The sequence below is a fragment of the Martes martes genome, assembly GCF_963455335.1.
Source record: "Martes martes genome assembly, chromosome: 2".
In the NCBI taxonomy this organism is placed as follows: domain Eukaryota; kingdom Metazoa; phylum Chordata; class Mammalia; order Carnivora; family Mustelidae; genus Martes; species Martes martes.
In genome coordinates, this window is record NC_137889.1 from 120,170,094 (window position 1) to 120,192,072 (window position 21,979).

The window sequence follows — 21,979 nt, forward strand, 5'->3', positions numbered from 1 at the left end:
AAAATGAGCGGAATGTGTCTCCTTCCTTTGAGTTGTAAATATCAATCGGTGAAATAAATATAAATAATACATTAGTAAAACTATGTGACAGAGTTTCTGAGGGTCTGCTATGTCCGTGACACTCTTTTTCTAAACATAACTCACACTGAATGGTGTTTTATACTTCACAAAATGTTTCCATGTTTGTTATGTACGTTATCAGGCCTTGTAGGAGAATCTCACAAAGGAGGAAGAGAAGGAAAAGCTCTTTGAGGAAATACTGCTAGTCAAATGAAATGGCTAAAAAAACAACTACATAATAGCATGAATTATATACATTGTTAGGAAAACAGAGTTAAATAAGTAGATAAATCTGTTTAGAATGCAGAAAACATTATCTTTTCATAAATAAATAATTTGGACTTCAGTGGTGGTGTTTTATTTTTATGAGCTAGCTAACATTGGTTTATCTCCTGGAAATTTACATGTTTGTCCATTAAGAAACATATGGTGACCTTAAGATCCCTATAGAACTGGTTGAATAGATTATGGTGTCCATATAATGGAATGGAATACTCTGTAATATTTAAAAGAATGAAGTCGTCAGAAAGATGGTGATATGGAATAGTCTCCAAACATATGGTCTTTACCCAATAAGTATTTATTGCACAAATATATGAATATATAGTAGTAAAATAGCAGATGTGATTTTTTTTTAATTGCTTGGAATACATGCTAATTTGTTTAGGTCACCCTATAATACTTCATTTTCATAATGAGCAAAAAGACAAAAGTTGTCTAGCAGATATTTCAAGATGGCCTCATGATGAATGTTTAAGTGAAGAAAACAGATTTTCAAAAAACAATACAAAAGTAGCATAACATAGATTGGATTGCTGCTCCATTACTGTTCAATCTATGTGCCAAAAATCCAGTGAGAGTAAAATCAGTAATGATGACTGGAAGAAATCTGTGAGACATTAGTTGAAACTTAAATGACTAAAACCATATAATCAGAAATATTATATATAATTAGATCCAGTCTTCACTTACAGCACCAATATATACCAGTCCCTAGTAATCCTCTTGTTTTTCTCTGTGCCTTAATATTTAAATTTAATATGGGAAAAATACAGAGACTCTGAATAAACCTGTGAAGTTCAGAATTCTTTTCTAGTCCATTTCTATATAAAAATCTGCCAGATTTCTTTTGCAGTTATTATGTGAAATCTTTGTCATTCTATGAAATATGTTTTGGTTTTGGTCTGCCATGAACTGTGCATATTTAAAAAAAAACAAAACCACTTTCTTTTTAGATACAAACTCATGCACAACAACAAAAAAGAGAGAAACAGACCCAATGAGGACAACCTGGTGGTTGCCAAAGGGGAGAGGAGTGGGAAAATGGGCGAAATGGATAAAGGGAATTAAGAGCTACAAACTTCCAGTTATAAAATAAGTCATGGGGATTAAAAGTACAACATAAGGAATATAATCAGTAATATTTTAATATAGTTCTCGTGGCAAGCATTTCAAAATGTATGTACTTGCTAAATCACCTTGTTGTACACCTGAAATTAATTTATTACATATAAATTATATTTAAAAGTAGAAAATCAAACTTATATAACACTATTTTAATGGGAAAAAGGAAATAAGGATTGATTATCAGATTTACAATAACCAAATGTTATTGTTTTTAGGAATTTTAATTATAAATAAAAATATTTTAATAGTTATAAGAGTATTTTGTAATTAAAAACTAAAAGCAATTAGTTTTGATCAAAATAAGCATAAACATGCCTGAGAATAATCTTTAACAGCATGTAAGGCTAGACTAGAATCAACATATTTCTAGAACATCAAGATACTGTAGCACTGTAACAACTACCAGAAATAAAAGCAGAGTGACTGTGAGGAGGCAGTAACGGAAGACATCTATATTCTTATGTAATGTTAATGTAAGGACAGTTTTATTCCTAGGCTCATTCCCAATGAATATGTTATCCCTACTGCTAATTCATGATAAAGTTAAAACCAGAGTTACATAATGCCTGTCATGTTACCTAATTTATCAATTATTTTATGCCCAATTTGTGTCTTGAAAACCTCTGCTCTAAGAGAAATGCTATATACATTAAAATTTGCCAAATGAAAGCTACATTGTCTCAGATTTGATTTTAATTTTATATATATTATGATCACCAATTTAAAAAGAATTTGTCTTTCATAAAACATTTGAGTATTCACTATAAAGAGTGAAAGACTGCTTAAATAAAAAGTTCCTAACTTAGTACCATTGTTCAAATATATAGAGAGACAGTAACATCCTAAAACTATCGAGTGGTACACTTTTTATTTTTAAAGATTTTATTTATTTATTCGTGAGAGACAGAGAGACAGAGAGAGATCCAGGACTCAGTCCCAGGACCCTGTGATCATGATCTGAGCCAAAGGTAGATGCTTAACCATCTGAACCACCCAGGTGCCCTTGAATAGTAGTACACTTTGATATGATACACAAATTGTATCTCAATAAAATTGCTAAAAAATGTCAACCTGCAGCCATTCTTTGCTATCAAATAAATCTCAGCATTCTTTACTATTAGTTTTAAGCACACAAATATTTGTGAAATATATTTTACATGTATTTTACATATATAAAGTATAAAAATATAATTTACATATATTTTACATATATAAAATGTCCACTGCAACCATCCTTGCTATCAAATAAATCTCAGCATTGTTTACCATTAGTTTTAAGCATGTAAATATATGTAAAATATATGTAAAATATATTTACATATATAAAATATAAAAATATATTTTACATATATAAAATGTCCAATATAAAATAATATAAAACTATATTATATATAAAATATATAAATATAAATATGTATTTTACATATATAAAATGTCCAATGATATCAAATAAATCTCAGCATTCTTTACCATTAGTTTTAAGCATGCAAATATATGTAAAATATATGTAAAATATATTTTACATATATAAAATGTAAAATATATTTTACATATATAAAATGTAAAATATATTTTACATATATAAAATGTAAAATATAAAAATATATTTACATATATAAAATGTCCACTGCAGCCATCCTTGCTATCAAATAAATCTCAGCATTCTTTACCATTAGTTTTAAGCACGCAAATATATTTTATATTTGCGTGCTTAAAAAAATATATATTTTACATATATAAAATGTAAAATATAAAAATATATTTACATATATAAAATGTCCACTGCAGCCATCCTTGCTATCAAATAAATCTCAGTGTTCTTTACCATTAGTTTTAAGCACACAAATATATGTAAAATATATGCTATTCCTCCAAAAAAAAAAAAGTAACATGCTAACTTTGACATTGTTTTTCTCTAAGAAATAACAATAACTGGCATTTATGGCTTATTTTAAAATACTAGTTTTTCAGAAAGGTAATTAAATTAATTGGCCTATTCATAAGTAAAATGACAAATGGAGCCAATTATACTGTTCATATGGTGATTTAAAATAAATTTATAAGATAACTATTTGTAATATTAATCTATCATTTTCATTATAGCCATTTTTCCACCTCGGATTTTATCTACTCGACCAGGACAGAAAAGCCCAATTATTATACATGATGACAATTCCTCTGACAGAGACAGAGAGGACAGCATCACTTATACGACTGTGGACTGGAGAGATTTTATGTGCAACACATGGCATCTAGAACCCACTCTCAGGTAAGTAGTGGATATATATATTTCCCTGTATCCTGTGGGATTATCATGAGAAAAAGGTCATAAATAATGGAGCAAGTTACATACAGTTTACCAAAAACAGTTTTTAGAAGTTAGCTACTTATAACATCACTAACTTCTGGCCATGTTTTCTGCTCCTTTCTGCTTTTTTAAGTGCTTCTAGCACAACACAAAAGAAGCACGGTCACCACAACTAGCTCAGCACTCTCCACTGTGTGACATTCCATCAGTTAATCACTAACAGATGAGAATAACTCCACATCCACCGTTGCTCTCATTTTTTTTAACCATCTTTTTTACCAGGATATTATTTTCAGGTGTTTGAGGGACCTGCAGTAAACTTCTTTGTTTCTTAGTTTGGGACGACACAATAACAGCCATATATCATCATTAAGGAATTATTACAATTTCTCACACATGTTACAACAGTGTAATAGAACCTACAATGTCACAGAGTTGTTCTGTCTGCGTGCTAAACAATAAGCAATTCAACAATCCCGAAATGTTGAATTAAATACTGTCAGATTCATTTACAGAGACTGTTCTACTACAGTCATGATCCCGATTATATCAACTTATTTTCATATTAAAATTTCCAAAGTATTTTCCAATCTTAATTACATTTATAATGGCTGCTGTAACTAGTGGTACTTCCACTGTATGTCCTTGTTTATGGTTACCACTCACAACCTTCCTGTCATTTTCACCTTTCCTCTCATCTGCTTTGTTAATCAAATTTTAACTCTCTGAATCATGGAATAACAGTATCAAAAAAAAGTCCATCATACTCTGGCACATTTCTGCAGAACAGTACAGATTTCTTTTAGACAAGGTTATTATTTCAGACATTTATGCCACAAAATAATTCCATAGCAACCAAATATCCATTACACAGTGGACTCATGTATAAGCAGAAAGTAGTGACTTTGTGTTAATAATTTATAATAAAATTTGGTATTGGGGACACCTGAGTGGCTCAGTTGGTTAAGCGTCTGCCTTCAGCTCAGTCATGATCACAGAGTCTTGGGATCAAGCCCCACATTAGGCTCCCTGTCCAGCAGGGAGTCTGCTTCTCCTTCTCCCTCTGCCCCTCCCCTAGCTTGTACTCTCACTCTCTCTCTGTTTCTCTCTGATAAATAAATAAAATATTTTTTAAAAAATAAAATAAAATTTGGTATTAATTAATAATACATATACTCATGAGAAGTATTAACAGTGTCAATACTCAGAACAAAATTAAAATATTGCAAATATCCTAGTGCAGAAAACTACCAAGAAAATTTGTTTTGTATTTGTAAATCTATGATGAAATTAAGTATCTTTTAATTTAAAATGAGCATAAAAAGTTTAATTTGCCATTCTTTTTTTTTTTTTTAAAGCATACCATCAGGAAACCGGTTAATATGGTGTAGTGGTGGAGAGAATGTTGAAGAGCTCTAGCTCTAAGTCCTGTTGTCTAGATAGCATAGTAAACTGAATGATCTTGGCCAAAGGACCTAACCTATTTCTACTTCAGTTGCCTCATAAGAAAAATTTGGTAAACAGTATTACCTACCTTGTAAGGTTGTTACAATGGTTAAATGAGTTAATTAATGCAAAATGCTTATAACTAGTAGAGTCTTAGCAGATCAGTGCTTCGTACCCTCTTTTCCTGCCCAAGTTCAGAAGCAATTGAACAGTGAGAGAGAGGCAGCTGGAAATCAAAATGACAGTTTTAATAGTGATAAAGCTCATAACAGAGAATGTGGTTTGGATGTCTGGCAATAATGGCCTTCTACTACAGAGTCCAGGTTTGGACTTACCTACAGGATCTTCATCATGAAGAACACCAGAATTGTGTGCCCTCCCCCACCTTGAGTTCTGCAGTTGGCAGCCCTGTGAACTCAGCCAGCTATAGGCAGCTGTGAACAGTCTGGGGCTAACCTGTTTAGGGGCCTGTCCTTGAGAAACCTATTGCATGGAGCAATAGTCAAAATGAGTGGCCCTTAAGGCAGGGAAGAGAGTACTGAACTACACAACCCAGTTCCTCAGTTAACTTGCCAATCAGATAAATCATTAATACAGGAACAGAGAACGACCAGGCATGTTTCACTAATGGCTGCTCCTCTATATGGAAGGAAATAGGAAGAAAATGGTTTTTCCCAAACATGTTTAACACATAGCAAAAACTCAGAAAGTCTCAGCCTTTTATCCCCCACCATTATGCCACATATATGTTGAACTCTTGTTTTTTTCTCAGCTTTATTGAGGGTATAATTGACAAAACATGTAAGATATTTTAAGTGGATGGTGTCATAATTTGATATATGTACACATTGTAAAAGGATTCCTCCCATCAAGTTAAAATCTTTTAGAATGAACCAGATGTTCTTTAAATGTCAAGATGACCCTGTAACTTAAGAGGCCTAAAATAAAATAATCAGAATGAAATTCACTTAACTCCACTGCTATACATAGGCTCTCAAGAATACATAGAATCACATTTTTTGAATACTGTTAAAATAAACCGAGGAATTATAACTTAGATTATTCAATTGCACCTACTGAGAACAGTCCGTCTTGAGCATATTATGGAGGCTTAGTGATGTTCTTGAACCTACCTTCAGGACTGTGTTATAATACTGTATTCCTTAATACCTATTATTTGTAATTTTAGATTAATTTCTTGGACTGGAAGAAAGATTGATCCAGTAGGTGTTGATTATATTCTCCAAAAACTGGGCTTTCATCATGCCAGGACTACTATTCCTAAATGGCTTCAAAGAGGAGTCATGGACCCCCTTGACAAGGTTCTGTCAGTTCTTATAAAAAAACTCGGTACTGCACTACAGGATGAAAAGGAAAAGAAAGGAAAAGACAAAGAAGAACACTAAAAAAAGTAACTTGATCTGTGAACAAATTAAGATTGTGTCTGTTAAGTTTTATTACACTGGAGGTTTTTTTTTTTTTGTATAGTAAAATTATTTTCAGTATAACTTAAAATAACTCTAATTTTGTGACCATTATATTGAAAGTTTGTAAGTTAACTTGTTTATTCTAGTTCCACCATTCTATATACAGTGAAGTATTGCATGATAATGTACATTTTGTGAAAAACTAGATTAAAATATATAAATCTGCTCAGTAGGGTTTATAATTGTATTATGTGCAATATGATTCCTGCATCTTTAAAATATTTTCAGAGTAACTGTGAATTTTTGTTACTGGCCATGACTTTTAGAAAAAAATCTTGTTGATAATGTGATTTTTTTTTTTTTGGTCATTAATTGCCTTTTCTTTTTTTAAAATGTAGTCTTGTATAAATACCTATTTGTATATAGTTTGAGTAATTGTGATATGATTACAACTAAAATATTGTTTGTAACTATTGTAATAAAGTCACAATAATTGGTTTCACTCTGTAGTTCTTTTTGAGTGTTTTCTTCTTTTGATATCTTATTTTTTATAATAGATGCCTATGCTGTTACTGAATGTTTTTATATAGAAGATGATTAAAACTTAAAAAATCAAATCATGGGGCACCTGGGTGGCTCAGCTGGTTAAGAGTCAGACTCTTAATTTCAGCTCATGATCTCAGGGTCATGGGATCCAGCTCAGCACCAAGTCTGCTTGTCCCTCTCTCTCTGCTCTTCCTGCTCCCCTGCACTTGCTCTCTGTCTCTAAGATAAATAAATAAGAAAACTAACTAACTAACTAACTTAAAAAAAAATCCTTGTGGAAAGAGTTAAGATGGAGAAGTAGGGGGAACCTGGGCTTTCTTCTCCTCAAACACCGCTGTATTGAGGTTCAGTCACTAGGAACATCTAAGAAATACACCTGAGGATTGGAAGGAGGATCTCCGTGGTTGGAGGGAGACAGCATGGCACATGCAAGGTGCATGGAAGTGAATTGGGGAAGACAAAAACTTCAGAGATATGGAGGGAAGAAGCCCTTTCCTCCAGGGGAAAATAGAAAATAGAAGGAGGCGGGACAGGGGTGGATGTTGAGATTGTGCGGTGTTGGGTTTGCACAAGAAGAAAATCTCTTGGACCCCAGACTGGGGAGACAGGAACTGAGTGTCACAGGATTTTTGCAAAACTCAGGTTCTGGAAGTGTGTGACTTTCACCACAGCAGAGCTGTGGCCTGCGATCCTGGAGAGGAGGGCTCTGGTTCAGAGCATGCACAAAGTGGTGCAGGGATCTCCTGGGTCGCACTGGCAGAGAGATCATTACCATTCCTGGAATACATTTGGAGAAGGGCATATTGCCTCTCAAAGGACAAAAGACCCTGCATGCGCCAACAAACACAACAAACACAAGCCTTTCATAGGGAGGGGACAAAGGTGTGTGCAGAGGGTAGATAACTCTTTGTGGTGCCACAGCATAGAATCTGTCCACCATGCAGGCATGGGACTGTTTTGGTGGGACAAAGGGCACTAATCAGAGAGCAGCAAGACTCTAACCCAGAGGAGGGAGCAGATCCAACTGGTGCCCACTCCTTAAAGATTTGAAATTTTGAATCCCAGCCACACTAAATATAAAGGGCAGAGAGAGCTGTGGTGCCAGGCATGATGAAGGCCTTTAGTAAAAAGTTCTGTGAGAGCTTCTGAAGAGCAAGGAGTGTGAGATTTCCTGCCTCTCTGGATGAGAGAGCAGGGTTGCACCATGTTATCCTCACTACACACAGGATTGGACCTCAGAGAGCAACACAGCAGCCCTTAGTAGAGGTGGGAGCCACTTAAACCAAAGCCTGCCCCCCTGTGCTTCGCAAGTGTTTTTTCACCTGGGCAGGAGTGACTCTGAGCCAGCACAGAGCACTTCTCACCCAGAAGAGCAACACTGGCAGCATGCCACATGCCACGAGTCTACTGATCATACAGTGCCTCACAGCGCCCCCTTCGGTTCTGGTGGAAATAGGACCAAGGCTGTATTTTTTTGCCCCTTATTTTTTCCCCCCCTTTGGAATCGGGCTTATAGTTCTTTGTTTGTTTTTTCATTTCCTCCCCCAATCACTCACTCACTCTTTCTTTCTTTCTTTCTTTCTTTCTTTCTCTTTCTTTCTCTTTCTTTCTTTCTTTCTTTTTCATCAGGCCTCTTTTTTACTTTTTCTTCTTTTTTGTTTTCTTCCTTTGGAATCAGGCTTACAGTTTTTTGTTTTTTGTTTTTGATTGCTTTTTTTTTTTTTTTTGCTTTTTTTGCCTTTCTTTTTTTCCATGCTCTTTTCTAGAAACAAATCAAAGCACATCTAGATAAAGTTCCAAACACTCCCCACTATAGGCAAGGAGGAGCTCTGCAGAGTACAGACCAGTGGGAAAGAGCAGCCAAAACCCAATAGCTGAGTGCACACAGAATACACCAGAAACACTTCCTGAAGTGCAGGCTCTGGACAGCGTATGACCACTTTTTAATATAGCATTACTCTGAGGTGCAGGAAACATAACAAGCTTTCATAAAATGCAAAAGATAGAAAGTTAGCCAAAATGACAAGATGGAGGAATTTTCCCCATAAGAAAGGTCAGAAAGATATCATAGCTAGGGACTTGCTCAAAGCAGATGTAAGCAATATATCTAAACAAGAATTTAGATCAAAAGTAGTCAAAAACTACTAGCTGGCTTGAAAGAAGCATAGAAAACACCACAGAAACCCTTGTTGCTGAGATAAAAGACCTAAAAACTACTCAGGCTGAAATAAAAAATGCTGTAACTGAGATGCAGACTGAATATAATCACAATGAGGACTGAAGAGGCAGTGAGGAGAATAGGTGATATAGAGGGTAAAATTATGGAAAATAATGAAACTGAAAAGAAGAGGGAAAGAAAACTATTACATCACAAAGGTGGACTCAGGGAACTCAGTGATTCCCCAAAGAAAAATAATATCCATATCATAGGAGTCACAGAAGAAGAGCAGGGAAAGGGACAGAAGGCTTATTTGAAGAAATTATAGCTGAGAACTTCCCTAATCAAGGGAAAAAGAGGCATTCAAGTTCAAGAGGTACAGAGAACTGCCCTCAAAATCAACAAAAACAGGTCAACAGCATGAATATCATAGTGAAACTTGCAAAATACAAAGATAGAGAATTCTGAAAGCAGTTAGGGGAAAATGGTTCTAAACTTATAATGGTAGAAACACAAGGCTGGCAGCAGACCTGGCCACAGAGAACTGACAGGCCAGAAAGGACTGACATGATATATTCAGCATGCTAAATGGGAAAAATATGCAACCAAGAATAGTAGATTCGTTTTCATTCTTTAGCGGGAGACCATAACAACAAAAAAAATTATTTAAACAGAAAACTACTACTATTCATTTTTGATGCTTAAGATTAATAAATATTGACTTATTCCTCTTCAAAGGATGGAATTCATTGAGACACACAGATATCAGAGATATGGAGGTTTTAAAAAAAGGTTTATCGCTTAAAGAATCTAAATTGGAAAATGTAGCTATTTGTATGTCCAAATGGGGTTGCTAATGCTCTCTAAATGCACAAACTTATTCTATTAATGCAAGCTGGACAAATTCGGCTTTCTCCCTTACAGCATGCACAGCAGGGGAAATCAGATTTGCATCCTCCTTGCAGGCAGGCTGGCTTCAAAAGATGAAAAGAGAGGAAGGGGCTGAGTTTATTTTCTTAGCTCCAGAGCATGAAACAGGCCAAGTAACTTCTGGGGAGGAGTAAACAAAGTACTGAGAGAAAAAACTGGGTTATTCTCCTCATAATGGAAACATGAAGCCAGGGGAAAGGAGCTAATCAAAGAGAATTAGTTTATAAATTTTTGCCTATCCTGTACCATTTCACTTGCCATTTGACTTGATGACCTGACCAGTCAACCTGTATTTGACCTGAGGGCCCAAGCTTTGTTGCCATCAGTCTCCTGACATCACTCTGCATATCTAGACCATTGTATACCCACCTAATGACCTGGCAAGGGTCTACTTGCTATCACTCTTGATAGCACTTGCTCTCTTTCTGTGCTTTTTAATAACACCTCACTCCGAAAATGCTTCTCAACTTCTGATACAGATGAATTTAATTATTTGCACTTCACTTGATTGCACCTTACAGATACTGTATTTCTCACAAATTGATGGTTTGTGGCAATCCTGCATCGAGCAAGTCTATCGGCACCATTTTTCCAACATTTGCTCCCTTTGTCTCATGTTTCATTTTGATAATTCTCACAGTACTCTAAGCAGTACTTTTTCATTATTATTACACTTTTTGTGGTGATCTCTGACCATCAGTCTTTGATATTACTATATAATTGTTTCAGGGTGCCAAAAACCGTACCCATATAAGATGGCAAACTTAATTGATAAATGTGTGTATTCTGACTGCATCATTGACTAAATGGTTCCGCCATCTCCCTCCCTCTCCTCAGACCTCCATGTTCCTTAAAACACTAGTTGTGAATGCAAAGGAAAGTTTTTGAAGGAAATTAAAAGTGCTATTCTGGTGAATATACCAATGTTAAGAAAGCAAAACAGCCTGATTGCTGATATGGAGAACATTTCAGTGATATGGATAGAAAATCAAACCACAACATTCCCTTAAGGCAAAGCCTAATCCAACAACTGAACCAGGAAGAAATAGATAACCTGAACAGACCCATAACCAGTAAGGAGATTGAAGCAGTCATCAAAAATCTCCAAACAAACAAGTCCAGGACCAGACGGCTTCCCAGGGGAATTCTACCAAACATTTAAAGAAGAATTAATTACTATTCTCCCGAAACTGTTCCAAAAAATAGAAATGGAAGGAAAACTTCCAAACTCATTCTATGAGGCCAGCATCACCTTGATTCCAAAACCAGACAAGGATCCCACCAAAAAAGAGAATTACAGACCAATATCTTTGATGAACACAGATGCGAAAATTCTCACCAAAATACTGGCCAATAGGATCCAACAGTACATTAAAAGGATTATTCACCACGACCAAGCGGGATTTATTCCAGGGCTGCAAGTTTGGTTCAACATCTGCAAATCCATCAATGTGATACAATACATTAATAAAAGAAAGAGTAAGAACCATATGATACTCTCAGTAGATGCTGAAAAAGCATTTGACAAAGTGCAGCATCCCTTCCTGATTAAAACTCTTCAAAGTGTAGGGATAGAAGGCACATACCTCAATATTATCAAAGCCATCTATGAAAAACCCACCGCAAATATCATTCTCAATGGAGAAAAACTGAAAGCTTTTCCGCTAAGGTCAGGAACACGGCAGGGATATCCGTTATCACCACTCCTGTTCAACATAGTACTAGAAGTCCTAGCCTCAGCAATCAGACAACAAAAAGAAATTAAAGGCATCCAAATTGGCAAAGAAGAAGTCAAACTATCACTCTTTGCAGATGATATGATACTATATGTGGAAAACCCAAAAGGCTCCACTCCAAAACTGCTAGAACTTATACAGGAATTCAGTAAAGTGTCAGGATATAAAGTCAATGCACAGAAATCAGTCACATTTCTTTACAATCACAACAAGACAGAAGAAAGAGAAATTGAGGAGTCAGTCCCATTTACAATCGCACCCAAAACCATAAGATACCTAGGAATAAATCTAACCAAAGAGGCAAAGAATCTATACTCAGAAAACTATAAAGTACTCATGAAAGAAATTGAGGAAGACACAAGGAAATGGAAAAATATTCCATGCTCATGGATTGGAAGAACAAATATTGTGAAAATGTTTATTCTACCTAAAGCAATCTACACATTTAATGCAATCCCTATCAAAATCCCATCCATTTTTTTAAAGAAATAGAACAAATAATCCTAAAATTTATATGGAACCAGAAAAGACCTCGAATAGCCAAAGGAATATTGAAAAAGAAAGCCAAAGTTGGTGGCATCACAATTCCAGACTTCAAGCTCTATTACAAAGCTGTCATCATCAAGACAGTATGGTACTGGCACAAAAACAGACATATAGATCAATGGAACAGAATAGAGAGCCCAGAAATAGACCCTCAACTCTATGGTCAACTAATCTTCGACAAAGCAGGAAAGAATATCCAATGGAAAAAAGACAGCCTCTTCAACAAATGGTGCTGGGAAAATTGGACAGCCACATGCAGAAAAATGAAATTGGACTATTTCCTTACACCACACACAAAAATAGACTCAAAATGGATGAAGGACCTCAATGTGAGAAAGGAATCTATCAAAATCCTAGAGGAGAATGCAGGCAGCAACCTCTTTGACCTCAACCGCAGCAACTTCTTCCTAGGAACATCGCCAAAGGCAACAGAAGCAAGGGCAAAAATGAACTATTGGGATTTCATCAAGATCAAAAGCTTTTGCACAGCAAAGGAAACAGTTAACAAAACCAAAAGACAACTGACAGAATGGGAGAAGATATTTGCAAACGACATATCAGATAAAGGGTTAGTATCCAAAATCTATAAAGAGCTTAGCAAACTCAACATCCAAAGAACAAATAATCCAGTCAAGAAATGGGCAGAGGACATGAACAGATATTTCTGCAAAGAAGACGTCCAGATGGCCAACAGACACATGAAAAAATGCTCCACATCACTCGGCATCAGGGAAATACAAATCAAAACCACAATGAGATACCACCTCACACCAGTCAGAATGGCTAAAATTAACAAGTCAAGAAATGACAGATGCTGGCGAGGATGCGGAGAGAGGGGAACCCTCCTACACTGCTGGTGGGAATGCAAGCTGGTGCAACCACTCTGGAAAACAGTGTGGAGGTTCCTCAAAAAACTGAAAATAGAGCTACTCTATGACCCAGCAATTGCACTACTGGGTATATATCCTAAAGATACAAACGTGGTGCTCCGAAGGGGCACATGCACCCGAATGTTTATAGCAGCAATGTCCACAATAGCCAAACTGTGGAAAGAGCCTAGATGTCCATCAACAGATGAATGGATAAAGAAGATGTGGTATATATACACAATGGAATACTATGCAGCCATCAAAAGACATGAAATCTTGCCATTTGCGACGACGTGGATGGAACTAGAGGGTATCATGCTTAGCAAAATAAGTCAATCAGAGAAAGACAACTATCATATGATCTCTTTGATATGAGGAAGTGGAGATGCAAGGTGGGGGGGGTTGGGGGGAGGTAGGAAAAGAAAAAATGAAAAGATGGGATTGGGAGGGAGACAAACCATAAAAGACTCAATCTCAAAAAACAGACTGAGGGTTGCTGGGGGGAGGGGGGACGGGAGAGGGTGGTGGGGAAATGGACATTGGGGAGGGTATGTGCTATGATGAGTGCTGTGAAATGTGTAAACCTGGCAACTCACAGACCTGTACCCCTGGGGATAAAAATGCATTATATGTTTATTAAAAAAAAATTAAAAAAAAAAAGGCAAAGCCTAATCCAGAGCAAGGCCCCCATTCTCTGATTTTAAAAGGCTTGAGAACTGAGGAAGCTGCAGAAGAAAAGCTTGAAGCCAGCAGAAGTGGTTCATAAAGTCTGAAGAGAGAAGGCATCTTCATCACATAAAAGTAAAAGGTGAAGCAGCAAGTGTTGATGTTGAAGCTGCAGGAAGTTATCCAGGAGATCCAGCTCAGATCATTCATGAAGGAGGCTACACTAAACATATTTTCAATTGTAAACAAAACAGCCTTCTATTGGAAGATGATGTCATCCAAGACTTTCAGAGATACGGAGAAGTTAGTACCTGTCTTCACAGCTTCAAAGGACAGGCCAACTCTCTTGTTAGGGGCTAGGATAGCTGGTGACTTTAAATTGAAGACAGTGCTCATTTGCTATTTTGAAAATCCCAGGGCTCTTAAGAACTGTCCTAAAGCTACTCTGGAAGTACTCTTGTGAGCACTTTGTTATTCAATGGAACAGCAAAGCCTGGATGACAGCACGTCTGTTTATAAAATGGCATACTGAATGTTTTAAGCTCATTATGGAGACTTACTGCTCAGAAAGATGATCCTTTCAAAATAGCACTGCTCATTGGCAATGTACTTGATCACCCAAGATTTCTGTTGGAGATATATGATAAAATTAACGTCATTTTTGGTAACACAACATCCATTTTGCAACTCATGGAAAGATTAATTTCAACTTTCAAGTCTTACTAAGAAATCCATTTGTAAGGCTAGAGCTGCCATAGACGGAGCTGGGCAAAATAAAGGGAAAACCTGTTGGAAAGGATTCAGCATTCTAGATGCTATTAAGGACATCCATTATTCATGGGAGGAGGTCAAAATATCAATATTAACAGGACTTTGGAAGAAGTAACTGCAGATGTGGTAGAACTAACAAAAGAACTAGAATTGAAGTGGAGCCTGAAGATGTGACCGACTTGCTGCAATCTCACTGATAAACCTTGAATGGGTGAGGAGTTGTTTCTTACGGGTGAACAAAGAAAGTATTTTCTTGAGAAGGAAACTACACCTAGTGAAGTTGTTGTAAAGGGTGTTGAAAGGACAATGAAAGACTTAAAATGGTACACAAACTAAGCTGATAAAGCAGCAGCAGGGTTTAGAGGATTGACTTCAAATATGAAAGTTGTGTTACTAAAATGGTTTTGGCAGTACTGTGTTCTCCAGAAACATCATTAGTGAAAGGAAAAGTACTGATGCAAGGAGCTTCACTGTTGCCCCAAGGAAACTTGCCACAGCCACCCAACCTTCAGCAACACCCTCCTGCTGAGTCAGCAGCCATCAACATTAAGGCAAAATTCTCCACCAGCCAAAAGATTATTACTCAGATAGTGGTAGCATTTTTTAGCAACAAAGTATTTTTTAAATTATGGTATGTACATTGTGTTTTTAGACATAATGCTATTGCACACTTAATAGACTATAGTATAGTTTAAACATTACTTTCCCACGCACTGGAAACCAAAAAATTCATTTGACTTGCTTTATTTTTTTTTCAAGGATTTTTTATTTATTTATTTGACACAGAGAGAGAGGTCACAGGAAGGCAGAGAGGCAGGCAGAGAGAGAGGGGGAAGCAGGCTCCCTGCCGAGCAGAGAGCCCGATGTGGGGGAGCCCGATCTCAGGACCCTGAGATCATGACCTGAGCTGAAGGCAGAGGCTTAACACACTGAGCCACCCAGGTGCCCCGACTTGCTTTATTTTGATATTCACTTTATTGCAGTGGTCTAGAACTGGACCTGCTATATCTCTGAAATATGCTTGTATTTAAAAGTTGCTAAGAAAGTCTATCTTAAAAGTTTTTATCACAGAAAAGAAAATAATTGGGGGATGGATGTAACTAGACTTATTATTGTAATAAATTTACAGAATATACAGGTAACAAATCATTACACTGTATACCTGAAACTAATTTATGTCAATCATATCTCAATAAAAAAGAAATTGAGCTCAGAAAGCACATTTAAAAAAAAACACACAGTAATAACTGTTTCAGGAAAGACCCAAAGAAGAATGAAAATTATTGAAACTCCAGGGTGAAACAGTGTATTTGTATACTTCTAATTATTTTCCTCAAAATATTTATTGTTATGGTAGATTTAATATATGTCCATATATTCTGTGATACTCCTCTCTCCAGGAGGTGGATCTCTATTTCCTTCCCCTTCTGTGTAAGATGGAATCCTTCTACCCAAAACAGTACACAAAAGGAAAAAAAGAGTAACTTTACAGTGGATAAACCTGACAGCCTTAACCAAGTCATCAAGGCTAATATTGTCAATAGTTGCTGACATCACGTACTCCCTAATATGCTATGAGAAGTGCACTTCATCTACGTTTTCGTCTCCCCAATACCCTTAACTCTTGTATAACCACCAGAAAACATCAGGCAAACTCAAATTGAGGGCCGACCTACAAAATATCCAACCATTATTCTTCAAAAGTGGTAAGGTCATGAACACAAGGAAAGACTTAAAAACGTTTATATGAGATGACTAAGACGTGACCACTAAATGCAATGCAATATTCTGGACTAACTCATGCCACAGAAAATGGACATTAATTGAAAAACTGGTGAAATCCAAGTGATGTGTATAGTATAGTTAGTAATGTTGTACTAATGCCAATTTCTTAGTGTTGATAATCATGCAATGGCTATGTATGATATTAACATTAGGGAAAACTGAAGGGAAGGGTATAGGTGAACTCTTTGTGTTGTCTTTACAATTATTTTGTAAATCTAAAATTATTTCAAAATAAAACATTGTGTATATACCCACTTCATCTTTAAGAGTAATTTTTACCCATTCCTTTTACTTCTTGAGCTTCTGTTTCCATTCCACGTTCCTCCTCAAATTTGATCCTAATGTAATTGTGTATTTTTGTACTCAGAACTTTCATTCATTATCCCTATCATAGTTCTTGGCAACAATATTTGAATTTTTAATTTGTTGTAAGCAAAAGTCTCCAAATGTTAAGGAGAAAAATTTCTGCTTTGAGTTATCATTACAATTATTAATGGGCATTTGATCAAAGCAACATATCAATACATTTCGATAATCACTAAAGTAAAACAAGATTTATTGAAAATGCATTGCTAAGGGGCACTTGGATGGCTCAGTTGTTTAAGTGTGGACTTTGGGCTCAGGTCATGTTTCCAGGACCCTGGGATAGAGTCCTGCATCTGGCTCCCTGGTCACTGGGGAGTCTGCTTCTTCCTTTTCTTCCCCCTGCTTGTGCTCTCTCTCTCTCTCACTTTCTATCTAAAATAAATAAAATTAAAAGAAAAGAAAAGAAAACAAAATGCATTGCTTTATGAGAGGAATGAAGCTTTTCTTTTTTCCAATTAGCCCATATGTTTTTGGGTGGCTATTATTACCTCTTGTTGTAATGAGGTAGAATATTATCAAATTTATTGTTTTCTTTCTCTTTCCCTTTTTCCTTTAAAACAATATAATCCTTGAGAAATCTTATCTATATAAAAAAGCAGGGGGTTGCCTGGGTGGCTCAGTCTGTTGGCGTCTGCCTTCAGCTCAGGCCATGATGCCAGGGTCCTGGGATCCAGTCCCACAGCAAGCTTCTTTGTCAGCGGGTAGTCGCTTCTCCCTCTCCTTTCCCTGCTGGTAGTCCTCTCTCTCTCTCAAATAAATAAACAGAATCTTAGAGGGGAAAAAAAAAAGTAGGGAGGGATGCATTTATATATTGTTGTAATGCTATCACTCAATTTCTTGAATTCTTTCTGAGTTATAAACCAAACTTGGTTGGTAATTTACTAAAGAAAAACTGAGCCAGGCATTAGCCAGAAGATAATTAGTCATAGGTGTAGTGTGGTCTTGTTTTAATATTCTCCTTGAGCAGGACGGGAGGGCTTGAGTCTTTACAAAATGATTACTTTACACAACCATAAGCAATTGAGGTTATTTTAATAAAATCAGCTCCCTTGGATTTGGGCTAAGGCCAAGATTGACCTAGCGCATATCGAAATCTTGTCTATAACATAATGTGTATAAATAAGAAAACCAATTGCCTTCATAGGGAAATATATACACACATTTGTATGTCATATGTCACATATGTATGTATGACATGTATGTCTGTCAGCTAATACCTCCATTAGGGTCTCCTACATCTTTCACGAGTGCAAAGAACTGAAAACACCCACGATAGGTTTGTCATTAGGTTTCAACCTCCCCGCCTGTTTTCATGAGTGTTCATTGTTTGGCTCCTCCAGTGAAACTCATGCAGGAGTCCAAGGCGGTTTTTTCTGTAAACATTAAAGACACGGTTGAGGCCAAACCTTGTCCACAGGGGCCTCCTCAGAGCATAACAAGGGTTAGAGCCCAAGGTTTCCTTGAAACCACCCACACACTGGCACCCCAAGGACAGCCTCTAATCATCCTGGAGAAGGACACCCCAACACAGTGCTTTGTGAGGACAGTGGTGAGCGGGGTGTGGAGGGCACTTGGCAGAACGGTGAACGGGCCACACCGAGCAACTTTCATCCGAATTCTGTGGCAGTGACCGCCGCAGTAAACTTGAGTACGCCGGCTCACAAAACAAGGTCGACCTCACGAGGCTTCGAATGCACACGCATGACGTCTGACGTCTCCCTGCTTGTTGACGCAGGCCATAGAGCGCGGAACCCGCCTAGCCGCCATAGCCCGAGGGGAACTGCGCGGGCGCGAGCGCAGGGCCGGAAGCCCGGCTGCGGAGACGGTTGGTGATTGGATGAGGCTTGGTGTGGGGGTGTTAGTCCGGGTACTGCGGGGACGCCACGAGGCCGCTTTTGAAAGACGCAACCTTGGGGCGCGTGGCTCTCACGCAGAGCGTCCCAAAGCCAGAGATTGAGCTGGGAGGAGGAAGCAACGGCGTCGGCGGCTGGGGCCGGGGAGCCCCGGGCCTGTGGCTCGGTCTCCGGCCTACGGGGCAGGAAGGATAGTTTTGGTGGGTGGGAGTTGGGCTGGGAATCGGGCTGTTGAGGGTCTCCTGTTTTTATGGTTTTTTTGTTGTTGTTGTTGTTTGTTTTTTTCTTTCTCTCTTTCTCCCTGAGCCCCGAGTAGTTTTAAGGACCGGCCCTGCGGACCGCTTTGACCCTTCTTTGCCCTGTTGTGGCAGTGGTTTGGAAGGGGTGTAGGAGGGATGAGCCCCATACCTGTTAAAATTCTAGTCACAAAGCAGTCACGACATGAGTTAAGAGATTTAGTCCTGTGTCGTGTGAGTGACTTTAAGCCATGTAGGCATATTTTAAATTTCGGAGTAAGTATTTTTATCTAGTACTTTTTTGTTTTCTGCCAATTTTGTTAACGATTTGCAGGTGAGAAAATGTCTGGCAACAATGACTGGTTTCAGAGTTCCCGGGTGCCTAGCTTTGCTCAAATGCTGAAAAAGAACTTGCCAGCTCAGCCATCAACCCAGACGGTAACTACACCTACAGGATATTCTTCAGAAAGTTACAGCCTGTCGAATATGGCTTCCAAGGTTACGCAAGTGACGGGTACGACTTTTTCATATGCAATAATACCTTGGTTCTTTAAGATTCTAGGATGGCCAATAAGTACTGTTGAGCCTCCAGTTTAAGTGTTGCCTGGATACATATCCCTTTACCAGGGGCTTTGTCCCTCCTGGAGCTCCGATTTGACTCTGAACACCGTAAGAGGCCTGTGGAAATCCTCCTCCTCGCTGCTCAGTTATTCTAACAGCTTCAAGCCTGTCTTGCCTTTTTTTTTTTTTTTTTAAGATTTTATTTATTTGTTTGACAGACAGAGATCACAAGTAGGCAAAGGCAGGCAGAGAGAGAGGGGGAAGCAGGCTCCCTGCTGAGCAGAGACCCCCCCCAGTGTGGGGCTTGATCCGAGGACCTTGAGATCATGACCTAGGCCCAAGGCAGAGGCTTAACCCACTAGCCACCCAGGTGCCCCTGTCTTGCCTTTTTAAGGTGAGGTTGTGTTGGTCCCTTCAGGGAAGGGACTGGACTTATATTGGTTTATAGTCCACATATCACTTAGCATAAGTGTAAAGCAGGGACAAACACTTAAATTCAATTGAATTCAATATTAAAAGTAATATAAAATAGTGAGTAGGAAGTAGAAATGGACCTTAGTCCCAGGTCTGTGTCTTTAGTCCAGACCTTAGTGAAACCATGTGTAAAAAAAAAAAAAAAAGGATTTGAGAGCCTCTGAAGACCTTGACATCATTAAAATTCTGTGATTCTTTGATATCACTTCACATTATGACAATGATAGCACTTTGCAAAAATGGTTTTGGTGCTCCAAAAAGTATATGCATCAACAGGTTACACTTGTCATGTGTGCAAAAATTTTTTTAGCAGAAGCTTACTTGTAATGAAGAATACATATAATAGATGTATCAGGGACAATCCTCCATTTTATGGGAGAGTTTAGTGTTTTTACTTTTTTTTTTTTTATTTTATTGAACTGACAACTCTAACCATATATTTTTAGGTAATTTTCCAGAACCATTGCTTTCCAAAGGCCTTTCATCTATTTCAAATCCTGTCCTTCCTCCAAAAAAAATACCTAAAGAATTTGTAATGAAATACAGACGTGGAGAGATAAATCCTGTGTCAGCTTTGCACCAGTTTGCACAAATGCAGCGGGTTCACCTTGATCTTAAGGAAACTGTAACAACAGGCAAGTGCCAAGTTGTATCTGGTTATTACAATGCTGGAAGATATTTTCCTGTTAAAAACAGAGCATATAAGTACTACTAAATTTGATTATTTTCTACATTCACATAATCTTGGGATTAGGTAACTACTGGTATGTTTTAACAAGTATACCTCAGAAATTTTTATATTCATATTTTTCTGCAAATAACTTACATGTACAAAGTTTTTATAATCAAATTTTAATTTTTTTGTTTATGGCTAGTTGAACTAAAATCCCAATCAGCCTCGTGGATTATTTTCAGGTGTAAGTACTTGTAGATTAAACATGCTTTTGAAGAGTTGTTAAATATTTGGATTCTCTAATGAGAAAGATTCTGTGATGATTATACCAAACAAAATTATGGTCGAATTTAGCTTCTGAAATTCAAGGTATAGAGGTGAAAATAACACTTCCATGATTGATACTCTATCTGCAGACTTGTCTGTGACTATTTTCTCCATTCTCTCTTAAACTTCCCTCCCAACCTGTGGAAGGCTACAGTAGTACAGATCAAATAAAAGCAAAAAGCAGCCTCTAATCTCTTAACGTCATGAACAGTGATTAGAAGGAACTTTAGAAAAGTGGAGAGATAAGAGACTAAGTGCTCTTAATAGACATGGACAAGCTAAAAGTATGAGAGTTGAAGAAACACAGTCCTTAAAAATACATATATGTGTGTACAAATATATGTGTGTGTGAGTGTGCGCACGCGTGTGTGTTTATATATACAAAGACATTATCAAGTAGCTTGGTTTTTTAAGTTTTCTCTTACCGTTGCTAACTTTCACTAATACGGGTCTCAAGACATCCTTGCAAAAGAATTCGAAGCTTTTGAGATTTTAGCTAAGATTGTCATAGTAAAGTCACATCTCCAGTCTGTTGTTTTGGAAGAAAAAACAGTAAACAGGTGACAAAAATAGAGTCTTAATATAGAAGGTAGAGTTTTCCTAGGTACAGTTACTGTAGGTTGGATTACTTCATGATCAATACTGTGAACTTAATTTTTGTGTCACTAGTTTTCCCTCCATTCTTCTCAGGCTGTTCTTGGAAAATGTAAACTCTTGATCATAATAAGAAAAAGAAGTTTGTAAGGGCAAATCTTTATTGATCTGAGTAAAAGCTACTCAGAAACACAATCCACTGATTAGTAATGGTATTCACTTTGTGTTCATAGTACTAGC

General features: G+C 37.2%; 2 protein-coding genes across 3 annotated transcripts in view; both read left to right on the forward strand.

The window, feature by feature from the left end:
• The window catches only part of BLTP1 (bridge-like lipid transfer protein family member 1), a 204,592-nt gene extending 197,435 nt beyond the window's left edge, over positions 1-7,157 (forward strand). Inside the window, exons 87-88 of the mRNA XM_080795525.1 lie at positions 3,571-3,736; positions 6,411-7,157. Coding sequence (XP_080651651.1) covers positions 3,571-3,736; positions 6,411-6,627 — 383 coding nt within the window. The 3' untranslated portion in view covers positions 6,628-7,157. The remainder of the gene's footprint in view (positions 1-3,570; positions 3,737-6,410) is intronic.
• Positions 7,158-19,452: 12,295 nt separating this feature from the next.
• ADAD1 (adenosine deaminase domain containing 1) overlaps positions 19,453-21,979 on the forward strand; it is a gene marked incomplete at both ends in the record, with an annotated part of 57,666 nt that continues 55,139 nt past the window's right edge. For both annotated transcript variants that reach the window (XM_080797001.1, XM_080797002.1), the window contains 2 exons: positions 19,453-19,624; positions 20,592-20,780. In XM_080797001.1, coding sequence (XP_080653127.1) covers positions 19,453-19,624; positions 20,592-20,780 — 361 coding nt within the window. The remainder of the gene's footprint in view (positions 19,625-20,591; positions 20,781-21,979) is intronic.